The sequence below is a fragment of the Hylobates moloch genome, unplaced genomic scaffold (genome assembly GCF_009828535.3).
Source record: "Hylobates moloch isolate HMO894 unplaced genomic scaffold, HMol_V3 SCAFFOLD_20, whole genome shotgun sequence".
Lineage (NCBI taxonomy): Eukaryota > Metazoa > Chordata > Mammalia > Primates > Hylobatidae > Hylobates > Hylobates moloch.
Window position 1 is genome coordinate 11,080,680 of NW_026652295.1, and position 22,955 is coordinate 11,103,634.

At 41.9% G+C, this 22,955-nt stretch overlaps 1 protein-coding gene across 3 annotated transcripts in view; it reads right to left on the reverse strand.

Moving 5' to 3' along the window:
* The window catches only part of ADTRP (androgen dependent TFPI regulating protein), a 72,155-nt gene that overhangs the window by 30,757 nt on the left and 18,443 nt on the right, over positions 1–22,955 (reverse strand). For all 3 annotated transcript variants that reach the window (XM_032140397.2, XM_058432347.1, XM_058432346.1), the window contains one exon: positions 21,091–21,192. In XM_032140397.2, coding sequence (XP_031996288.1) covers positions 21,091–21,192 — 102 coding nt within the window. The remainder of the gene's footprint in view (positions 1–21,090; positions 21,193–22,955) is intronic.

A 22,955-nucleotide genomic window follows, 5' to 3' on the forward strand; every position in this document is an offset into this window, starting at 1 on the left:
TATTCAATCTCTCTCTCTCTCTGTGTGTGTGTGTGTGTGTGTGTGTATGTGTGTGTGTACCTGTGTACCTCTTGCCAGTGGAGAAGGGAATGGCTAAGAGTAGGGCCTAAAGGTAAAAGACAAGAAGTTGTTTTCCTAGGAAATGCCTTCATTCAATACCCATCAAATATCTCTTGAGAAGCAGTTCTGCTTCAGCGTTCTAGGTAACTGAAAGGTATATAAGATATGGTCTTTGAACTCAAAAAACATTAATAAATTTTAACTTATATCTATTGTAACCCTACAGTGTCAATCTAGGACTAGGCTAGTCCTAAAGCATTATGTAGAGGAGGCTCTGAAAATGTTAGACAACAGTAGGCAGCACCGCATCAAGCCTTTGGAGTCCACAATGAAAGACCACAAGTCCTTGTTTAAATCAAAGAATGAGTTATGGCAAAATCTTCCTATCCTAAAAGACTCAAGGATTTCCCTTCAACAGCTTTTGTGACATTCCCAAGCTGTATCTAACAATCTCAGAATGTGCCATTAAATTGTGTTTTGTTATTTCAAAATAAAAGTTAATTTTAATTCCCTATTATTAAAAACATATAACTACATGTGAGAGGTTACTTTTTCAATTATGAACATTTTTTTTCTGTTTTGTTTTTTTTGAGACAGAGTCTCGCTCTGTCACCCAGGCTGGAGTGCAGTGACATGATCTCGGCTCACTGCAACCTCTGCTGCCTGGGTTCAAGCGATTCTCCTGCCTCAGCCTCCCAAGTAGCTGGGATTACAGGCGTGTGCCATTGCACCTGGCTAATTTTTGTATTTTTAGTAGAGATGGGGTTTCACCATGTTGGCCAGGCTGATCTCGAACTCCTGATCTCAAGTGATCTGCCTGCCTTGGCCTCCGAAAGTGCTGGGATTACAGGCGTGAGCCGCCCTGCCTGTCCATGAACTTTTTTTTTTTCTTGCTGAGAATCCAAGAGCAAAACGAAACAAAAGCAGAAGGCCATCTATAGGCTATCAAGCTAAAGATGTCCAGTAGCATAGTAAATTTATGAGTTTGACACTCAGAGGAGAAATCCAGCTGGAGACAGAGGTTTGGGAGCCATCAGAGTATGGGCATCACTGTATTAAGTGGTAATAGATGAGATAACCCAAAGAGTATATGAGTTGGAGGAAGAATAAAGCATATAGGAGAAAGCACTGTGGAGACACACCAGTTGAGTCAGGGTTTCTAAACCTCTGTACTGTTGACGTTTTAGAATCCATAAGTCTTTGTGGTGGGGGGCAGGCTGGCCTGCACATTGTAGGATGTTAAGCAGCATCCTTGGCTTCTGCCTAGTAGCAAGCCTTCCGCACCCCCCAAAGTTGTGACAATTAAAGCTGTCTCTAGACATTGCCAAATGTCCCCTGCAGGGCACAATCCATCCTGGTTGAGAATCCTTGACTTAAGAGATAGGCAACACAGGAGTGGTCAGAAAGTCCAGAGGTAAGGAAAAGAGGGAAAGAACTATTTCAGGAGAGATGTGTCCAATGTTGTGGAGCGGTAATCAAGCATGAGCACCAAATCTACTGGGTTTCCAGACAAGAAGGCTGTTGGTAATCATGCAGGCCAGGTGCTTGCCCCTTGTGTTTCCAATGAGCCTGTCCTTCCTTCCAGGCTAAGTCCTCCATTTCTTGTTGAGTGTCTGGGACCTTTAGGGCTCAACCTCCTGCTCAGCGGATTCTTGGATGTGGAGCCAGGAGCCTGAACACTGAGGGAAGGTCAGCATAGAGATGCTCCCCAGAGGCCACTTCCGTCAGTTCCACAACCCCGAGGTTGGCTGGGAATCTTAACAAGTTTGTAAGTGTAAAATTTGGGCACCTGCAACGCAGGACCAGTTGGCAAGAAGCCCACTTGCTTAGAACCCGCTACACTCCTGAGAACGCAAGCCTGGGGCATTGAGACAAACTTCCCGTGGCCAAGAAATGTGGCTCACTTCCTTATCATGGTCTTCTCAGAAAAAACTGAAACAAAATTTCTTCAAAGGTCACAAAATTCCTTCTCACCACAGAATAATACAACGTGGCTTTTAGGAGTTCCTAGTTGTGTTTAGAGGGAGATGCTGAAGACACACACATGCTTTTATTCATAACCAATTTGTACCAGGCGAGTTCTCCAGAATACCCCTCTGAAATGATCATGCACTTTTTGGTTTCCAAATTCAGAAGACACAAAAAGCACAAGGGTTTGTTTTGTTTGTTTGTGTAGGGCACTTTAGCTTTCAAGCTGAATTTTCATGGGTAAATTAGTTTCTAATAAAAGGAAGAGAAATGCTGAAATCTCCTCTGCTTTTATGAGGCTTCTCTTTTTATTCTGCCCTCAACATAAGAAGAAACTTGATTGCTATTGGACTGTTAAAACTCCAAGTTTCATAGCAGCCACGAAAAAACTTGTTATGTTTCTATTTGTGGAGTTCCACAGGCATGGATTTACTTTTCACATGCACAGTGAATGAACCTCATTCCTAGCTTCTTTGCCCATCAACAGGAACCCCTGATTGGATAGCATCAAGTATGTCTCCCACGGCCAGCAGCAGCCCAGCAATAGTGATGAGGAGGGAAACTGACCTATCACAGGCTTTCACAGAGATAGAAAGGGGCTGTTTCTTTCTTCAACTGTTTCTCCTCTTCCCCGATGGCCTCTCTTTCATCTGGTTACCGCCATGATCGTGTCCTTATTTGTCTGCTTAATTTCAGACTCTGCCTCCTTTTCTCTTTGATTCACTAATTCTCTGGAGACACGAATACACAGTTACCTAATTAACATCTGACCACGGTGGATGTACAGAGGAAAGTATCAGCCTAGAAAACTTTCTGCTGGAGAGTATATGCTGTTAGCTACCGCACCAATCAGAACAGACACTGTTTCTCCTCAAGCAAAATATATGTAATTAGGACTCTATGCATCTCTTTGAACGTAAGTCAGTCATGATTAGACCACATGTCTCAGATATAACAACCAAAAGCCCTATGGATATTTCAAGGCACCGGTAAGCTTCCTAGCAGTGTCCTCATTTATAACTTTCTGTATAAAAGAACACCCCAAAGTTTCCAAATATACAGTGTCAGCTACAGATGCTGACACTGTGGGTTGCTAAAGGCTTTCCCTCTGCCTCTAATGCTTCTTGGCCCCAGCACACCCCACTCCACCCCAAAGGAAGAAGAACTCTGGGGTCAGTCAAGGTCATAGAGAAACTACTGAAGTAAGAGATGAAGTCTTCATTCATTCTCTCATGCCATAATCATTAAGTGCTACCACATGCCAGGCATTGTGTGCGGTGCTAAGGATCGGAAGGTGGACAGATGTGGTTCCTGGCCTTGCAGACCTTGCAGTCGATGGGCAAGATTTCCTATGAGCAAGTAGGGAAACAGATACCAATCACAATACATGCTATGAAGGAAAACAAACAGGAATCTAGGTACCAGAACACAAGTGGAGGAACATACTTCATGGAAGGCAGTCAGGGAAAGCCATTCTGAGAAGACCATGTCTAAGATGTGTTCTAAAAGCTACAGGTGAGCCATGGGAGAGCAGATGGGGAGCATCTTGGGCAAGGGTGCAGTATGCGCAAAGGTCTTGGTAGGAGAACCAACTTCAAGAGCTGCAGGGCACAGTAAAGCCTGGAATGGCTGGAACATGGAGTGCCAGAGGGAGAGAAGCTCAATCTGTGTCTGCAGCATTAAGCAGGGCCCAGGTTTATCAGGTTTTGTTGGCCATAGGAAGGAGTTCAGGTTTATTCTAAGTGAAGCGGGAAGCCACTGCTGAGTACTAAAAAGGGAAATAACATTTTGCAATCGATTTTGCCATGGTCTGTAGAGGCCTGAAAATGAAAGCTGCAGGACCAGTTTGGAGATGTTGTATTTAGGTGAGAAATAAATGTGGCCACGAGGGTGTTGGCAGTGGGACTAGAAAGTGAACAGATTTGCTACCTATTTTGGAGGTAGAATGGATGAGAGTAGCTAATGGAATGGATAGAGTGAAGGGAGGTGGCAGGGTCAATGCTGGTTTCTGTCTTGGGCAATTAAGAGGATGATGGTTCCATTTCCTGAGATGGAGATGCTCAGAACAGATGAGAATATAGTATATTCAGTGAGATATTATAAAATAATACAATATATTCAGTGAGAATATAACATATTCAGCTCTGTACATGTTGATTCAGAGATACCTGTGAGATACCTACTGATGTATACAGTAGCAAGGTCAGGTAGCAGCTAGCTATGCAAATCTGGAACTCAAGGGAGACCTGAGTTAGACACTTAGCACATGCAGAGAACAAAAGCCATGGGAATGAATGGATGCCAGTTACTGGGGAAAGGGCATTAGCAAAGCAGAGGTCCCATGGGAAGCCTGGAAGAACACCATCCTTTAGAGGGCAAGTGGGGGATGCAAGTGGAAACTGAGGTAGGAGAAGAACAAGGGAGTGTGGCATCAAAGGGTTAAGGAAGCAGTTTCAACAAGAGAGAGGTGCCCAGTGCTGCTGAGAGGTGAGGAAGATGGGGGCAAAAACAGGTGCCCGGAATTTGGTAACATGGAGGTAATTGGTGACTAGAATATGATGAATGAGCAGAATAAGAATAGATCCTAAGTACAGGTCTGAGGGCAACACTCTTGGGTTATGTTCCATTCCAAGAAGCACACTTGTGTGCTTGAGTGACAGCGTCTGCCCCAAAGGAACTCCCAATTAGCCAGCCCTTCTCCCACCTCTGAAAATCTTTGTAAGAAACAGTACAGGGCTCAGGAAAATGAAGCTATGACTTGAGGTTCGCCTCTGCTTCGGGTGGTAGGAAGAAGGGTTGTCTTTCCACATCTTTACTTTCATCTTATAGAGCAGCCAGTTCCAAAGACTGGAGGCCAGAGAACAGGACTCAGAAAATTGCTCAAGCAGCAGGTGCCATTCTGCTTCCAGTAAGGCCAAAGGGACAAAAGGCCCCAATATGATTCACAAGAATTAAAGAGGTTGGGAAATCGGGGAAAAATTAAAAAACAGCCACTATGTTGGAAGAATTTACACCTTGGGGCATTAGGCAGCCAATGCAGGCCTGGGGCAGACCTGGGGCAGACCTGAGAGTTTGGTTTCTGGTGAAATCCCTGAATGGCGGAAAATCCCAATTAACAGATAGGACTTGCATTTCACCTCTCCCCTCCTGAGGAGGCCCAGGTAGTTCTGTAGGCTTGTGTGCATAACTTCCATGCTGACACTAACAGCCAAGTCAGTCAGGCAATCCTGGGTGCATTAAAACCCAATCCTGAGACTTAATATGCAAACTAAATAAACAGCATGCACCAGGAAACAAATACCAACTCATCCTTAATTGTTACATTGCCTATCCTGAAAGGCAGGCAATTTGAACACCTCAAGCAATCACGTTATGATCAAGAGCCTTTTCTTAATTGCCAGAAACCCTACGGGCCTCGAAAGGACAACACTCCAGCAACATCATCTATAATCACAATTTAGCATTATTACATAGCAGCCTGTCCCTAATAAAGGGATGAACAAAATGAATTCTTTAATCACTAGTTCTCTTTCTTTGCTGATGCCTGTCCCTTTAAAATGAGTATTTTCGAAACTTTGCATTTTCCTCTGAAATGTACTCTGACCTCCTGCACATGATCCTCCCCAATCTGACTATGTTATTTTATCTATTTATTTTACTTTGAGATAAGAACCTTGCTTAATCGCCCAGGCTGGAGTGCAATGGCACAATCTTGGCTCATTACAACCTCTGCCTCCCAGGCTCAAACGATTCTCCTGCCTCAAGCTCTCAAGTAGCTGAGACTACAGGCATGCATCAACACACCTGGCTAATTTTTGTATTTTTTGTAGAGATGGGGTTTCGCCATGTTGCCCAGGCTGGTCTCGAACTTCTGGGCTCAGGCAATCCACCCATCTCAGCCTCCCAAAGTGTTGGGATTACAGGCGTGAACCACTGCTCCTGGCTCTGACTACATTATTCACTGGAATTAGTGATTAGTTGCATAGTGTAGAAATCTGTGCCTTTAAGAACAGTGGAGATGCTTCCAGCAGGGAAGGAACATAAGCTTGCACAAAAGGCCTTTTCACTATGTTGTCTCCCATATGAATTGGTTCTAATCTACCCCTTACCACTTCCAATGTATTCCTATATGTCAGGATAGTTTCTTACCATGGATTCAAATTCCCATTAATATTTTTTCTAGTCAATATTTCCTTTTCTACTGACATGGAGGTCATGCCCTCCATGTGTATTATGAGAGTGGTTATTTTAGAAATTATACCATGCTTATTTAACCTGGTCATGGCTGACATAGGTCACTATCTGTAGCCCCTCACCCCCCAACAGTCCAATGGGACCTCAGAATACCTCTATTCCAATCACCCCCTCTCGGTTTACACTCTATTTTTGCTCAGCATTTTAGCTCATTTTGGGGGATTTTTTGTGTTTTTAATCACTACATGTTGGACAAATTCTTTTCCATTGCTTATAGTATCCAAACCTCCATTCTGAGATCCTATTTCTTCTTTCTAGAGTATTCCCTTTAGCATCTCCTTCAGAGAAGACTTGTGGGTGGGGAAATCTGCTCTAGTGTGTCCGAAAATGTCTTTATTTTGCCTCTATTGTAAAAGACACTTTCAGTGAGTAAATAGGTTGACAGTTTTTTCCTTCAACACTTTGGAGCTATTATTCCATCCCTGGCTTTGCTATTGCTATTAAGAAATCAGCTATCAATCTAACCATAGTTTCTTTTTAGGAAATCCATCCTATTAATCTGGTTAATTTTTGGATCTTCTTTTTTGTCTAAGGTTTCTGTAGTGTCACACAGTAGGTAGATGAGAGTGGTTTCAGTCCAGCCTTAGTCCTGTATGGAATTTATTTTGCACTTCTTAAATCTGATGATTACTTCTGCATACATTCTGGGAAATAATCAATGTTTATCCCTTCAAATATTGCCTTTACCTCACTCTTCTTGGTCCCTTTTATCCTGCTTTATTTTAGTTTTGGGAATTTCCATTACTTTCTTGCTGGTAAGCCAAGCATTTTAAAAAGATTTTTAAGAAATATTTTTATTCAATGTTTTGGGTGTCTTATGAAATACTTTTTTTTTTTCATGTTACTGTTTCACTATATGGCCAGAAACGAAATCACTCAGGACTTTTTTCCTTTGAATGAATAACTTTCTCCTCACATTAAAGATCATGGGCATGATTCAGAAGGAAGCTGTTGATCCATGAATTTTAAGGTCATGGATCAACAGGGTTCACTTGGGAAAACAGAAGCCCATCCAGGGATTCCAAGGAGGAAGGGTTTCAAGGCTTAGGAAGCTGTTGAAAAGGGAAGGGCAGTGAAAAATAAAGGAAATTTCAACCAGATGGGGGTGATTCATGGGAGCTCACCAGGAAGCTGCTACAAATGTCAAAAGTCTTCATGAACTGCTACCGTTGATCTCAGCTACTTGCAGGATGAAGTGTGTGATTCCTAGGTGCTTTTCCAGAAGCCACTGCTAACCTCATGTCTGCAATCTTCCCACACATCTATTTGAAACTACCACTAGGGAATAATGGCTTCTCTTCCTCCACATCTCATGAGAATGCCTCTCATTGGCTGACTGTTGCCTGGAACCATATGGAGAAAGGGATTCTAGCAACAGTGAGTGGCTCCGGGTTTATCCCCTGCAATGCAGTGGAGAACGGAGAAGAGGCGATGGTGATTCCAAGTCAATAACGATTTGCATGGGTCGTTAATGTATCACTGATAGCACTTTATATTGCACATGTAATATATTTGTTTCTGATAACAAGGCGGAGAATTAAGGATGGTAAACACACTTTGCCTGTTTAAAGGAAGCCAATATCAAGAGAGGTTTATTAATTTTTCTGAAACCACACAGCAAGGCAATGGCAGAAATGGAATCAGAGTTGAGGTTTTCCGGTAGTTAATTCTTTTCATGAAATAAAAAACAAACTTGTCAATTATTTTTACAACTTGGACATAGAGCTAAGAAATTTTGCTCCTCCTCACACCAATCTGACTTTTAGGGATCAAGCTCTAACACCTTTATTTCTAGTAGCTTATCCCTTTCAACTTTTTAGCCCAAGTAGACATTTTAAAAATGTGAAGGGGCATTTGTTAATAGGATTTGAGTTACCAGATGGTCCATTTCCTGATGACCTGTACCTGAAGATGATTAGATTATATGCATTGCGCTCTAAAAGTCACCATGTGAAAAAAAGCCACTAAATCTAACGGTCATTCTCACTGGACACGCAACTCAATCTTCCAGCTGTCAAATATTCAATAAATATTTCTGAAGTGCCTTTTTTTTTTACCAGACTTACAATTTCTGTGATCCTGATGATATTTTAAAGCTTCTGACTCTGACATTAGGTTAGTGAAGTATTATTTTAAAATATGTCAGTAAGAGTATGCATATTAATTAAAATGTTCCCATATATAAGCCTGAAACTAAACTCCCTGTGCCAATTGGAGACAAAAGACCTTTATTAAATACTATTAGATAGGTTAAGTATTTTACTATTTCTGCCAATCACTGCTACAAAATAATATTCATTGCCAAGCATGAAATGGGTAAAAAAGGAAATCTCATCTTATTATCGTCTCTTAGAATCACACGTCCTAAGATGAAAGCAAAACCAGCATTTGCAAACAATGGCCACATCCTACTGTTCCTGATCAGTAGGCCTGTTATCATCAGGGTTGAATTCTGTTTCAATGTCATCATAATTACATTGCTGGTTCTCTGAGCAGATAGAGGGAGGATGCACCAACACACCTAGAGATTTTTGTGTTAATCGAGGTGCTCTCAGATGGCATCTGGGGCCATTTTAATTGTCAGCCACTGTTACAAGTTTGCAAGTGTACACTCTGCACTCAATGTAGAATCCCTGAGATCAGTGATCTGGGTGAGAATCAACAGAATCCCAAATTTGAGCAGACCTTTTACTCACACTTCAATAGATACTGGTGGGTCCCCCTGTCTCGCACATGGCTTAACATACATGAGCTTCCTAGAGACAGAGCTCTTTCTTGTCCTCATTTCTGCACCCTTCTTTAGCTTTACCCCATTGTAAAGTTGTAGAGGAAATGATAAATCCAGCAAATGCATGAGAGTGACAGAAAGGGGATGAAGCTACAGTAAGTAGGCCGATGATAGGTTGAAAGAGTTGATGAGATTGAGGAGGGAGATGGCAAAACAAGGACCTTCTATATAAACGGACTTGGATCTTGGATTGGGAGAGAAGGATAAAGGGCAAAGCTGAAAATTCAGAAACTCAAGATGAGAAGTATCTAAGAGCTAAGGATTCATGTGACAGACGTGTAATACATGGGCAAGTGTAATTACACCATCAAGAGGACTACCAGGAAATGCTCTGCAGAATTATTCCACTGGCTGGTAATCCAAGGACCTGGAGGTGGGAGGAAGACAGAGGAATTGGACAAATTCAAATTTCCAATTAGGCATAAGTGGCTTCTTAGTAGGCAGAGAAGATGATGAGACCAGGAACAAGGCGTGGGGGCTGGTTGAGAACCTGTCAGCAGCTCCCTATTCAAGGCAAGGACGGAACTCCACAGCCTACAGTGTGTCTGCCTCTGGGGTTATTAAGCAACCAGAAGCACGACAGGGCCTTTTCCGTGCTGGCTATTTAATCAGGAAGAGGAGTGTCAGTTCTAACCTGGCAGAGAAGGCGCTCTCATCCGCCTGGCAGGCTGCTCTTGGGGATTTTTCATGTCTGTCTTGAGATCATGGGAGTTTTGCTCTTTCCTTCCACTTAGATTTTTAGTTTTTGCTCTTAGTATTTCAGAGAGATTTAGGATCTTCTGTTATGAGTTTCTCCAGCCTGGTTATTCTCCAGCATCAAGTCATTCTTCCCATTGGGGTGTTACACATGGTTGCCATGGAAGTGAGCACTGGTTGATTCACACAGGAGAGGGACTCACTAGCAAGCCCTCAAGGGCACTGAATAATTTTAATTACTAAAATTCCTAGTAACTTCTCAGAAGACATCTATAGTTTTTTGATCACTAAAAACCTTTGACCTTGATTGAGATATTAGAATTTTTTTTTTTTACTGGTTTTCTTCTGTTTAAAAAGCAGCCTGTTGATAATAGGAAATCACTGAATCATGGAATTTTAAAAATATGCTACTCTTGAGCATACATTGGAAGTTCTTTGAATTGGGATTAAAAGAAGGAAAAAAAGAAAAGACATGCGTTCATCATCCTGGTCCCTTCTATCCAGAGATGAAGAAAGCGAACACAGTGAGTGCCTGGTTCTAGCTATGGAAAACCACCAGTGGACTCGGCGTCCTCTGGAAGTGTTCACTATTAGACTGTCCTCTGTTTAGCTTAAGATTTCTTGAGAGGCAAAATGGCTTTATTGTGGTTATTCAGGTAACTCTGCTTCCTAATCCCAGTTTAGCTTCTGATTTCACTGTGGCATTTAAGGCATTCAATGTCTCAGTGTTTCCCAGGTAAATGACAGAAAAGATTCTGACCTACTCTAGGTTAGGAATTTAGTGGAATGAATTTTTTAAAAAAGGCTAGAAAGTTGTTTCAAAACAAGGAACCACCCATCAATAACACTGTAATGCTAAAACCTGAAATGATATCCAAGTAAATATCTGGGTGTGGTGAATGATTCCACTTTATTTCTGCTCGGGAGCTTTGGTACATGTTCAGCAGTGCTCTGAACAAGGGCCTTTCCCTTGGGATGCCATGGAGACATTCACACATTGGCTTAATTTATGTGTCTCTATTCTCCCTAGACTCACATGAGAAGTTATTTCCCAATACTATTTGCTGGTCATTGTTGCCAGTCATGTTTTCTCTTTCTCATGTAGACCTGGTCTAGAATATGGCAAGAGCAGATTTTAGAATGTAATGGTACAAGGGGTTTGGACCCAGTGGCTCATGTCTGTAATCCCAACACTTTGTGAGGCTGAGACAGGTGGGTCACTTGAGCTCAGGAATTCAACATGGTGAAACCCCATCTCTAGTAAAACACAAAAAATTAGCCAGGCGTGGCATGTGCCCATGTGCCTGTAAGTCCAGCTGCTTGGGAGGCTGAGGCTGCAGTAAGCAAAGATCATGCCACTGCACTCCAGCCTAGGTGACAAAGCGAGACTGTGTCTCAAAATATAATAATAATAATAATTTAATGGTACAAGGGATGGGGAATCACAGTTGGGTGACTTGATGTGAAACAGTTGCTGTTGAGATTGTGATTTTAAAGACATTTCATATGCCCTACCTTGGAAAACTGTCATTTAAAAAATGCATTGAGATGTTACCACTGGGGGGAACTGGGCAAAGAGTACACAAGACCTCTATGATTTCTTACACTTGCATGTAAATCTACAATTATCTCAAAAAAAGTTTAATTAACAGTGAGTTAAGGAATAGAGTAAAGGAAAACTATGCAGATAGTAGATGCTGGCTATGTGTTTATACAAAGATTATGGAGGAAGAAATTTATTTTTTTCTGACTATGGGACTGGGCTTGCCTTGAGTAAGGGATGTATTAAGTACATGAGTGTTAGAGAAAACACAGGTTTATGACTTCAGATCATATTCTAGACCCAGCTCTATCACTAATCCGTTCTGTGGTCTTGGGAAAGTTGAATAAACTACTCAAACCTCAGTTTCCTCTTCTGTAAGGTGAGCGGTTTGTAGAGATTGAGGCATTTCAGCTCTATGATTCTAGGCTGACATTTATGTCTCCAGGAAGCAACACAAGGGAAGATGAATTAGGGCTCACTATTTGATAGCAACTAACACTGACTCAGATCACAACCAACACAGATTGCAAGCAATTTACAAAGACAATGAATGTTGTATTAACAGAACCAAAATGGGCGTTTTAAGTGTGTATCAGAAATATATTTGTACTATCTTCTTTTGCCTGGAAAACAGAATAAAGGAAAAATAATATACAGTATATTTCCAGTGTTTCCCTACAAAAGAAATGTAGAGTCTGAAATTCAGGGAGAGCTTCTGATTTTTTTTAGTAAGTCATGGAAGTGATTCCAATGCTAACCCACCCTATATGATGGCAACATCTCTTAAATCCCCCCAATCTTTTACTCTCTAATCTAATTATGAGCACTTGAAGGTAGAGACTATTCCAAGTTCAAAACCTTCTATCAATCTCCTTTGCCTACAGAATAGAAACAAAATCCTTAGCATTCATGCCCTTCAATATCTGACCCCATGTCTCTTTCCCCTCTTTGATACCTTTTCCCCTCTTTGATACCTTTGCTCTTGCCAAACTAACTGTACTAGGTTGAATAGTGTCCTCAAAATTCATGTCATTCCTGGAATCTCAGAATGTTATCTTATTTGGAAACAAATGCAAATGTAATTAATTAAGATGAGGTCATACTGGAGTAGGGGGACCTTAAACCAATCTGGTTGGTATCCTTATAAAAGAGGAGAGGAGGCACAGAGGCACATATCTGCAAGGAGGAAGAGGTAACGACAGACACACAGACAGGGGAAACGTCACTTGATGACAGGGCAGAGACAGCAGTAATGTGTCTACAAGCCAAGACTGCTGGCAACACCAGAAGCTGAAGAAGGCATGGAGTAGAAGATTCTCGTCTGGAGCCTTCTGAGAGAGTATGGCTCTGCCAGCACCTTGGTTTTGGACATCTAGCCTCCAGAACTGTGTGAGAATACATTTCTGTTAATTTAACTCACCCAGTTTGTGGTGCTTTATTATGGCAGCCTAGGAAACAAATACGCTGATCTACTTACTCATGGTGCCCTGAGCCTGCCTTGGGCTCAGACATTTCTCTCCTTCGGCTCATTATTCCTCATACTTGGGCATCACTTGCTGTTTTTTCTATCCAACCTTTGAACCCCAGCTCAAATCTCCAACTCATTCATCATCTGTTCTAATCTGTGCAGTAGGAAGTGACTTTCCCTTTAGAAGTATGCTCATGGCATTCATTGGACCTTATCCTGTACTCTTTGACAGCATCTTGTGGCTTGTTCTTTGACTTTTTACTATTTTCATGATGGGAATATTGTCTTTTATCCCCTGCTAGCCCAAATGGTGCCCACTCTGTGCCCAGCACATGATGAGATTTTAATGAATATTGGTTGTTGGGTTAATGCTTTGGCAGTGGATGCAGAGTCATGCAGCGTCACTCTTTAAAACGAGAATCCCTGTATGTGTAGCTACATGAAACACAGCCTCCAGGTTTTCTCCATGGTCTCTAAAGAAAGTGGCTTTTTTATCATTCTCAGCAAACTATCGCAAGGACAAAAAACCAAACACCGCATGTTCTCACTCATAGGTGGGAACTGAACAATGAGAACACATGGACACAGGAAGGGGAACATCTCACACGGGGGATTGTTGTGGGGTGGGGGGAGAGGGGAGGGATAGCATTAGGAGATATACCTAATGCTAAATGACGAGTTAATGGGTGCAACACACCAACATGGCACATGCATACATATGTAACAAACCTGCACGTTGTGCACATGTACCCTAAAACTTAAAGTATAATAATAATAAAATAAGTAAATAAATAATAATAATTTTTTTAAAAAGGTGGCTTTTTAATACCCTACATGAAGCACTTCGGGGTGGTGTTGGTAGGTTGAGAAGGTGGGGAAAGGTGGGGCATTGATTCTGGCTGCAAAAAGGAACATCTGGTCACAGTCCATTAGTCTGCTGTGTGATAGTTCAGAAAGCATGCTGTCCCACGTCTTGGGGTAAGTAAAGCCTTTACTCTCTTGCTTCTCTTCTTCTGATCAACTTGCCCTGCTCATGCTCCAGGCCAGTGTTGCAGAGAATATAATTGAGGCCAATATTCCTTTAGGCAGTTTGGAGGAAGGGCAATCCTGCTCACCCAGCAGGGAGTGAGATGGGGCTGGTGTAGTGACTCATATCAAGTGACATTTGCAAAGGGAGGCCTACTGTTCACTAGTGAGATGCCAAGCAGTGTCTTTTGTTGGGCCCCTTGGAAGACTGACGTTTAGCCAGCAATTCTCTTTGAGGGAACAGGGGCAGAGAGGGGAAGTGGAATGGAAGAGGAGGAGCAGAAGAACCTTTTGGAAAAACCTGAATTTGACACTGTCAATATTTGGGAATGTGCTGTCACCTTTATCAATATTCTACTGATCACTACTTATCAATATCCTTTGAGATCTGATATCTCCTTCTCTGACCAGCCATTCTGAGCTTTACCTTTTCTACTTTTACCACACTTTGCATCTGTATCATACAATCTCTATCAAATTATATATGTAGTGCCTTACTTTTTCTATTGATAGGTAACTGCAAAACTTTTTTAAAAAGAAAATACTTAGAATAGAGGTCATTATTACATGAGTTTAAATAATTTATTGCTACTTTTATGCAACAGAACAAATGGAATCTTTTGCTATACGTAGTGTAAGACAGCCTTTTCAAAACTGGGGTGAAAAGGGTTACAATGCAGAGACCTAGGTTTGCATTCAATGGTGTTATCTTATAGCATAGGAGGCTGAATAATGGTCCCCAAAGATGTCTATGTCCTCATCCCTGGAACCTGTGAATATGTTGATATGTTACCTTGCATGACAAAGGAGACATTGAAGATGTAATTAAATTAAGAATTTTAAGATTAAGAGGCTATCTTAAGTTATCTGGATGGGTCCATTGTAATCCCAGGGGTCTTTATAAGAGGGAGGTGGAAATGGCAGAGGCAGAAAAAAAGGTGATGGGAAGATGGTGAAAGCAGAGGCTGGAGTGATGTGCTTTGAAGGAGCAGGAAAGGGCTATCTATGAGCCAAGGAAGGTAAGTGGTCTGCCTGGAAGAAGAAAGGAAACAGTCTCCTCCAGAGACCCCAGAACGAATGCCACTCTGCTAGTACCTGGATTTTCTCCCATACAACCCATTTTGAACTTCTGACTTCCAAACGTTAAGATAACCCATTTGTACGGTGTTCAGTTATGAAATTTGCATTAATTTGTAATAGCAACAAGCACACTACTCTGTTCTCTCACCTTGTTTATTTATTGTGAGTTTACTGCTTATCTTCCCCACTGGGGCGTGTGTATAGTCCACAAGGACAGAGCATAACCAAGGCTCTATCCTCCCCCCACACACTCTCACAACTGCCCTTGAACAGGTCACCAGCGAGTACGAAATTGCCAAGTCCAGTGGAAGGGTCTGACTCGAGTCCTCTTACATAAAATACTTCCTCCGTCTTCAAACATTTTTACACTGAGCTCCGAGAGACGACAGTGCATTGGGTTTCCTCCTAGCTCACTGGCACCTCCTTCACGATCTCCTTTGTTGAATCTCCCTCCCCTTCCTCCCAACCACTGAAGGCTGGAGTATTCCAAGACTTAGTCTCCTGGAATATCTTATCTAACCATAACTACTCCCTAGGTGATTTTATTAAATTTAACTTTAAAAACCATCTGCGTAATGAAGATAATCAGATGTATCTCACCATCCCAGAAAGCTACCCTACACGTGTCCAAGCTAGAGCGGTATGTCCAGCTGCCTGTTCCACATCTTGACATCACTATCTAATAGGCGTCTCAAACTTACATGCCTAAATGGAACAATTGATTTCCTTATTCACAATCCTTGCACCTCCCAAGCGTCTGTATCCATACTCCTTCCCTGTGGCTTAGGCTAAAAATATTTTCTCTTTCTTTTTGCCACATGGATTATTAAGTATATACATGTATGTTAGGGAGGGACAAAGAAGGTGTCCCTGAAGAGGTGACTTTTTCTATCATACTCAGAATAAAATGCAAACTCCTTGCAAGTCACATGAGGCATAATCTGAAACCTGGCTACACCCTCTCATCTCCTCCCTCCTCATTCTGAACCAGCCGTGCTGGCCCTCTTGTTCTTTAGAGATGCCAGTATTTCCTTGGAGGCTTTTTAAACTTGCTGTTCTGCTGCCTGAGCCTTTCTTCTGCCAGAATGTCCTATGGCTATTTCCTTCACCCTATCCAAATTTTTATTGAAGTATCAGCTCATCATAGAGGCATCCCTTGGCCACCATAATTTCCCTGTATGCTATTAAACCTGCTTTTTTTCCACACACACACCCACCCACACACCACTCTGTTCGCTCACCCTGTTTATTTATTGTGTGTTTACTGCTTATCTTCCCCACTGGGATGTGTGTACACTCCACAAGGATAGATCTTTGCGATGGCCTTGTTCATTGCTGCATCTTCAGTTCTTAGAATAGGGCCTGGTACATAGCAGGCATCTGATAAATACTTTTTAGCACTTCCTTATGTTAAAATCAAATGTCTTGCTTATTATTATACATCTTAGCTATATTGCATATTAGATTAGGTATGTAATATCTCTTTTAAATTTCTTAAGATTAGGGACCATATTTGATGTTTTTCTCGTCACCCACATAAGGACACAACAGCCCAAAGCACATACGAGTGATTTTCAGATGAATGATTCTTCATTTTGTCTTTTTGATTTGAACTCGGCAATGGAAATCATCTGGGGGTCTTCTTTTCAAGTGTATGTTCAGTTATGTCAGGTGTTCTAGGTAAGCGGCCCATAAATGGAATTCAGAGGGCTCATGAGCCTCCTAAAATTGTACACAAAATTTTATGGGTATTTGTGTTTTCCTGGAAAAACAGTCTATAGATATTTTCAGGTTCACAGAGGAGCCTCTTTCCTAAAGGTTGAAAACCACTGAGTTGTACCAAGGTATGCAGACTGTGGGTGACCTATGCCCAGGGCTGGGGCTGAATTGACGGTGAGGAATTAGGAAGGGTGGGAGGAGCTTGCAATGCTTGGGATGAAGGGTGGCTGACCTTACTCACCCCCACTTAGCAGCCCAACAATTTCACACCAAGCTTATGGGTGGCAGAGAAAAATCTGTGATTGGGTCAGAATGCTAATGATATCATCTTGCATGCTCTGACTGAGGGAGAAACTAGAAGATTTTAAGTTTTACTCCCTGGGCATTTTGACTTTCCAGCACATCCCTGGGAGAGGGCTCAAAGGCCATCCAGGCCAACTAGCCATGCCGTGCTCATGAGTTACAGTCAGGCCAGGACACGTAGGGCACAGATCCCCTCCTGGCCATGTTCTTCCTTCAGCAATAACCATGTCCCTCCTCATAACACTACTATGCCACTGCCTTGTGTAAGCATTAACTCACTATTTCAAGTTCGTGTGTGTACATTAGACTCAACCAGATTTAAGATTGCTAGATGTCAAAACCCTCATTAAATATCAATCATAGTGTCACACACGTAGTGGTACTTAACTGCTCTTTTTCAAGTGAATAAATGACAACATATTAAATAACTAGGTGGCTGTATTTGGGACTTTCGCCAATTTAAAGAGCCAGGGAAAGTCCTGCCTCTCAATAGCAGATTGTTTTGAAACCCCCATTAACGTGAATGAAACTTTTTTAGTTCTAAGACTCTGTGATCATGGATTGAGAATAAGCTAGTGGATCTTGGCTGTGAATTCTTAAGTTTTACATGAGAATACCTTATATTCATACAGTCCTTGACAGTTGTTAAAGTTTGCACACACATTCTCAATAATCATGTACTATTTTCAAAGATAGAAGGGGCTCTGAGGAGTTCTCTGATCTATTTCACCTCTCCTTTGGGGCAACCCGAACAATTTAGGTTGATTTCCAGAGAAATAAGTCCCCCAGCTCCCCTTGGGTTAGGATCTGATAATTTTCTCAGTTACTGAGATTCCTCTTACTGCTATTTAAATCTATCTGCTCTGATTCTATCTTTAGTAGGCATTTAGATAAGACCTGAGGAGTTAATGTTTTCCTGGCAAAACCTGAAGGGCTACTTTGCTGTTCTTTCCCTTGTTTTATGAAGACTGGAGAACTGCTTAGCGCTAAAACAGTCAGATTGATCTACTTTAATTAAGGTGCCCTGTCCACGGTGGATGCAAATATCTCACCGATGTTTCTATTTAGTCTGAATACATAACAAGGGCAGGAAAATGTCTGTTAGAGACACAATCCGCTTAGAATAGTCCTGCTGCAATGACAAGTTTCCAATGAGCTGCAAGGGTTGAGCTGGGAGCAGTCCAAAGACTTGATTAGTCATGAAGGTCCTACAACCACACTGTGTCCAAGGGGAGAGTGGTATTTCTTACTTTGACAGATACTACTCATAACAACTGGGGCAGCATCATAAATGGCAATGGGGAAAATATTCCAAAGCTAAGGCTAAAATAGCAAACACAGGGAATGTTGAGAAATCAAAGAAGCTTTCAGGACAGCATGGCGCTGGCGACGGAAGGCAATTGTTCTTCTACTGTGGCAAGGAAAAAGGAGCTGTATAGGGAACAGGGCCAGCCCCACGCAGAGGCACATAGTACCAAATGCCCAGCCGGACTGCCCATCATTACTCCGGCTGCCATAGTGGTGATTTCCCAGAATTGTATTCCTTCCTTTGGACTGTCATGGACAGGCACTGGCAAAATGTGGGAAATGTTAACAAACTGACACAGTAGCAGCCATTTCTACCATGAGTTCACACTAGTATTTAAGAACTTGGCAGAGAACATTCCTTGAGGCAATAGGCCGAGAGGATTTAATAGTGAGGACAGAAAATGTCCAGATCAAGGAACACAGTCTAGAAGACAGAGATGAGATATAGTTATTAGGACACTTAATTTGGAGCAGACAACAAAAGAAGGCAGGAAGATTGGGGATGACTGTGTTAGGGACACCTAAGGCCAGTTTTGCTGATACCTACATTTTTCCTAGAGATGGATCTGTTGAGAGTTTCTTCAATCAAATTAAGAGAAACACAGAAACATCTGTATATGACTAGGATAGCTTCCTCCTCCTCTTCTCTCCTTGTCACCATTGTTCCACTTCCTTTGACCCTTGCTCCTTTTCTCTGAGGGATTCAGGTTACTTGAATGACCAAAGGGCAAAGGGCAAGGTCCACAGCACCCCTCAGCTTGTGAGGCACAAAAATATTTAAGCAACTCCGTTGCACAGTATCTGCCTTGCTAATTAGCTCACGGATGTGATGTATGTTATGCAGCTCTCTGCTTCCAATATTATCACAAATCCATATGGCTGTTTACTTAGCAAGGTCACAAATATTGGACACCATTATCATAACTATTTGAAAGAAATCCAACTTTACATCAACCCTAAAGTTGGTAGTCATTGTGAAAAAAGCTACAAGATGAGCACACAAACCTTGAGAAGGTGTTTGCTAGGTGCATTTGGTCCCACATAAAAGATACTTACAAGACTCTGCTTTTTTATTATTTTAGTAACAGCTAGCTCAACCAGCAGTTTCAAATCTCTTCATTTTCTTAGAATTTTGGCTTAGCAGCATACAGATGAGGATTCGTTTTTTTTTTTTCTTTAAGTAAGAATTCACACTTTGCTATATTGATCAAGCAAAGCGAGGTCCTTTTGATTGCCTGGTGAATTATGAAACAAAACCAGATCGAATCACAAGTTCTGGACTTACTGCAGCAAAAGGCAACGAAGGGTGCATTAGCCTCGGATTTCCAACCTAGCTGTGCCTCCTATGAGTTCTGTGGCCTCAGGCACATCACTTATCCTCTCTGAGCTTTTATTTTATCTTATTTTTTCATTTGTAAAAATCAGGATTATAGTAGTTCTCTAAAGAAGGCTGTGTGAATTAAATGAGCCCATAGCTGAAAAACATGCTTTGTACAATATAAAGTACCATTTCTTTAAAAAAAAAAAAAAAAAAGGAATATTCACTACATCAGTGTCTCAGATTAACATTCATGGGAAACTGGGAAGGTGAAGAGTTTGACAAGAAAAAGTTGGGAGGAGGAGGGTTCCTGAGAGGTCAGACTTATGTAAGGTAGATCTGGTCCTGAACTCTAAAAGAGTTCAGAGCTGTGGTCTATTAGTCAGTCAATCATCAATAACTCACTGAGCACAAAATTTAAGCTGAAATTAGTTTTTTCTGGAGACTGGGGCTTGTGGCAGGGGCAGTGTTAGTGGACTGAGTTGTTTTTCTGAGTTGGTCATCTTGTGAGTTTTAAGACCACGGAAAGATGGGCAAGAGTGAGGGTAGAAGAAAGTCTGTGAGTGAACTTTTGAGGAGTCTTGACGTGCCACTTCCTTGCGCCTTTCCCCTGGGTTTTTTTTTTTTTTTTGAGGCAGAGTTTCACTCTTGTTGCCCAGGCTGAAGTGCAATGGTGTGATCTTGGCTCACTGCAACCTCCGCCTCCCAGATTCAAGCGATTCTCCTGCCTCAGCCTCCTGCGTAGCTGGGATTACAGGAGCGTGCCACCACACCTGGCTATCCCCTGGGTTTTTAAATGGCATTACCTTCACAGAATCTGAGACCTTTTTATAATCTCCTGGTTGATGTGGAAATACATTTGTAAGTATTGAGAAGCTGAGTTAGGTCTTTGAACAATTACTTTGTTCACATTGTGCGGATGATTCACTTCTCCTCCTCCAACCGAGACCTGACAACCTCATGCCAGCCCTGCTTGTCTGGGTCCCTGTTACTGATATTCAGGTTCCGGTGACCTAAAAATCTCAGAACAGGCTCTGTTTACTATTTAGCCTCTCCAAAACACAAGCCTGAATAAAAAACCAAATGGAAATGTATTCCTAGAAATATGTAAATGCTAATCCCATTTGTGATGCAGAATCGTGACAAAGTGTGTTACTTAAGTAGCTGCTGCTCAGCTATGAGATATTCTTTGGATGCTGGGGTGGGCTTTTTTTTAAAGCTTGCTTGATTCCGTCCATACATCGGAAGTTTATGACGTATTTGCAGAAGTCGCTTCTCTTTCAGGCCTGCCCTCTCAGAACTGTGTATCTTTTCAGTGACTTCCTAAGCAACATGGCAGACTCTCGCCTGGACATCTCCTGTGTTCTCAGTAGACTCACTGTAATTATAGCACTATCTTGTGTTCATTTCATACCTTCAATATGCCCTTTAAATAAATAGTGATGAGGTGGATTGGATGCTGGGAATTGAGACATTCGGAAACATAAATAAGGCACGTTGGAGTTTTCAGTACAGAGGCTATTGGTGTTCTGTGTTCACTGAGTTTTCCCCTCACTCACCATTGCATGATTCAGCCACACTGGGATGACAGTGTCTAGGACCTTGGGGTAAATGAGATCTCGATTGTAGAGAAAGAGGGCCCAGAATGCCAAAAATACAAACTGGAAAATAAAACACAAAAAATAGCATCATTAGGCTTGTTTTTAATCAGAGCTTTCTAAGATAATCAAGGAAACACAGCTAAATAAAAACAGATAACCATTTTAAAGATATCTTACACATACATTATAGGAATATAGTACATATACATTATAGTAATTCTCCAATAAACATTCCTCCCTTTCCTTTCATTGCTATATCTGCTCTTTCTGGGGATTCCTCAACGTGCCAGAGAGTTAGAGATCAATTATTTGTCATCGTGGCAGGCAGAGAAGATATGAATAAACAGGATTCCCAGACCATTAGTCATTTATTTTAACCAATAACTTCTTTTTCTAAACTTTCACCAGGAATGCTGAGAGTAGGCACATGGAGTGGCTTGAGTCATACATTTTCCTTGTCCACCCTCTAAATAGGCATGGCTAGGGGAAGCAGGAAGGCTGAGAACCATAAGTGCCAAGCTCCCAGGAAAATGCACAAGCTAGCTGACTGAGGGCTGGATCTCCCTGGTGCTCAGAACTTTGAATTGATCTCCTCTTGTACTCCTTGCCTCTCTTGTCAAAGCATCTATACTCTACGCTACAAAGTCAATGCAAAGATAAGGAAGTTAAAAACTATTAAACTTCTGATCTTCCTATCTTCTGACATTTCACACACTCCATTTCTAAGCCTTAAAAAAATAAACAGACTTCATTGTTGATTTTAAAAACTTGGCTATAGCCAGACTTGGTGGCTCATGCCTGTAATCCTAGCACTTTGGGAGGCCAAGGCAGGCAGATCACTTGAGCTCAGGAGTTTGAGATCAGCCTGGGCGACATGGCAAAACCACGTCTCTACCAAAACTACAAAAAAGTAACCAGGTGTGATAGCACACACCTGTAGTACCAGCTACTTGGGAAGGTGAGACAGGAGGATCACTTGAGCCTGGGAGGTTGAGGCTGCAGTGAATGGAGATCACACCACTGCACTCCAGTCTGGGCAACAGAGTGAGACTCTATCTCAACCCTCCCCCACCCCCCAAAACCAAAAAGCTTGGTCATTAGAAGATTTTACGTGGGCAGTGGTAGAGGTATCCTGCAAAGTAATAGGTATCCTTGCTCTGTTATCAGAGAACTCATTAGGGCTTGGAGAGTTGCATTTTGCATTTAAGTTAAGTTCCGTACTATAGGAAGCAGGACAATGACAGGTAGAAGAAGGTAGTCATTTCTAATTATAGGCCCTGCTGGGCAGCTGGCATGCCTGATCTGTTTGTTCCCATTCTAACTAACGAATGGAAAACATGAACAATGTCGTAGAAATGTGGATGGCATCAGCATACCAGCTTACTGTCCCTGGCATATGTCTCACTTCTTCCTGACATCCATCCACTTAGCAACACGAATGAGGCACCCACTGTGTACCCCATACCAGGCTGTCTTTCTCTCCTCGCTTGTCTTTTCCATGTGCCACCTTTGAAGGTCTCATATCTTTTCTCAAAAAAAAAATTACTTGATGGTTTTTCACTTGCAGAAGTAACATATACTTACCGTAGCAAGTGAAACAAGATGTATAAAAGGGGAAAATTAGTCATCTCCCTCCCCAGGGCTCTCCATTCCCATCATCCTGATGGAACCAAGGTTGTCTCAGTTGTATTTTGATTAAGAAAGGTCTTTCAAACTCCCCCATTAGACAGCAATAAGGACCTTGTACCAAGCCTTTGCAGAGGTACAAAAGCTAGTGATAAAGCTGATCGCTAATGTGCCCTATTTCCTAAAGACACTGGGCA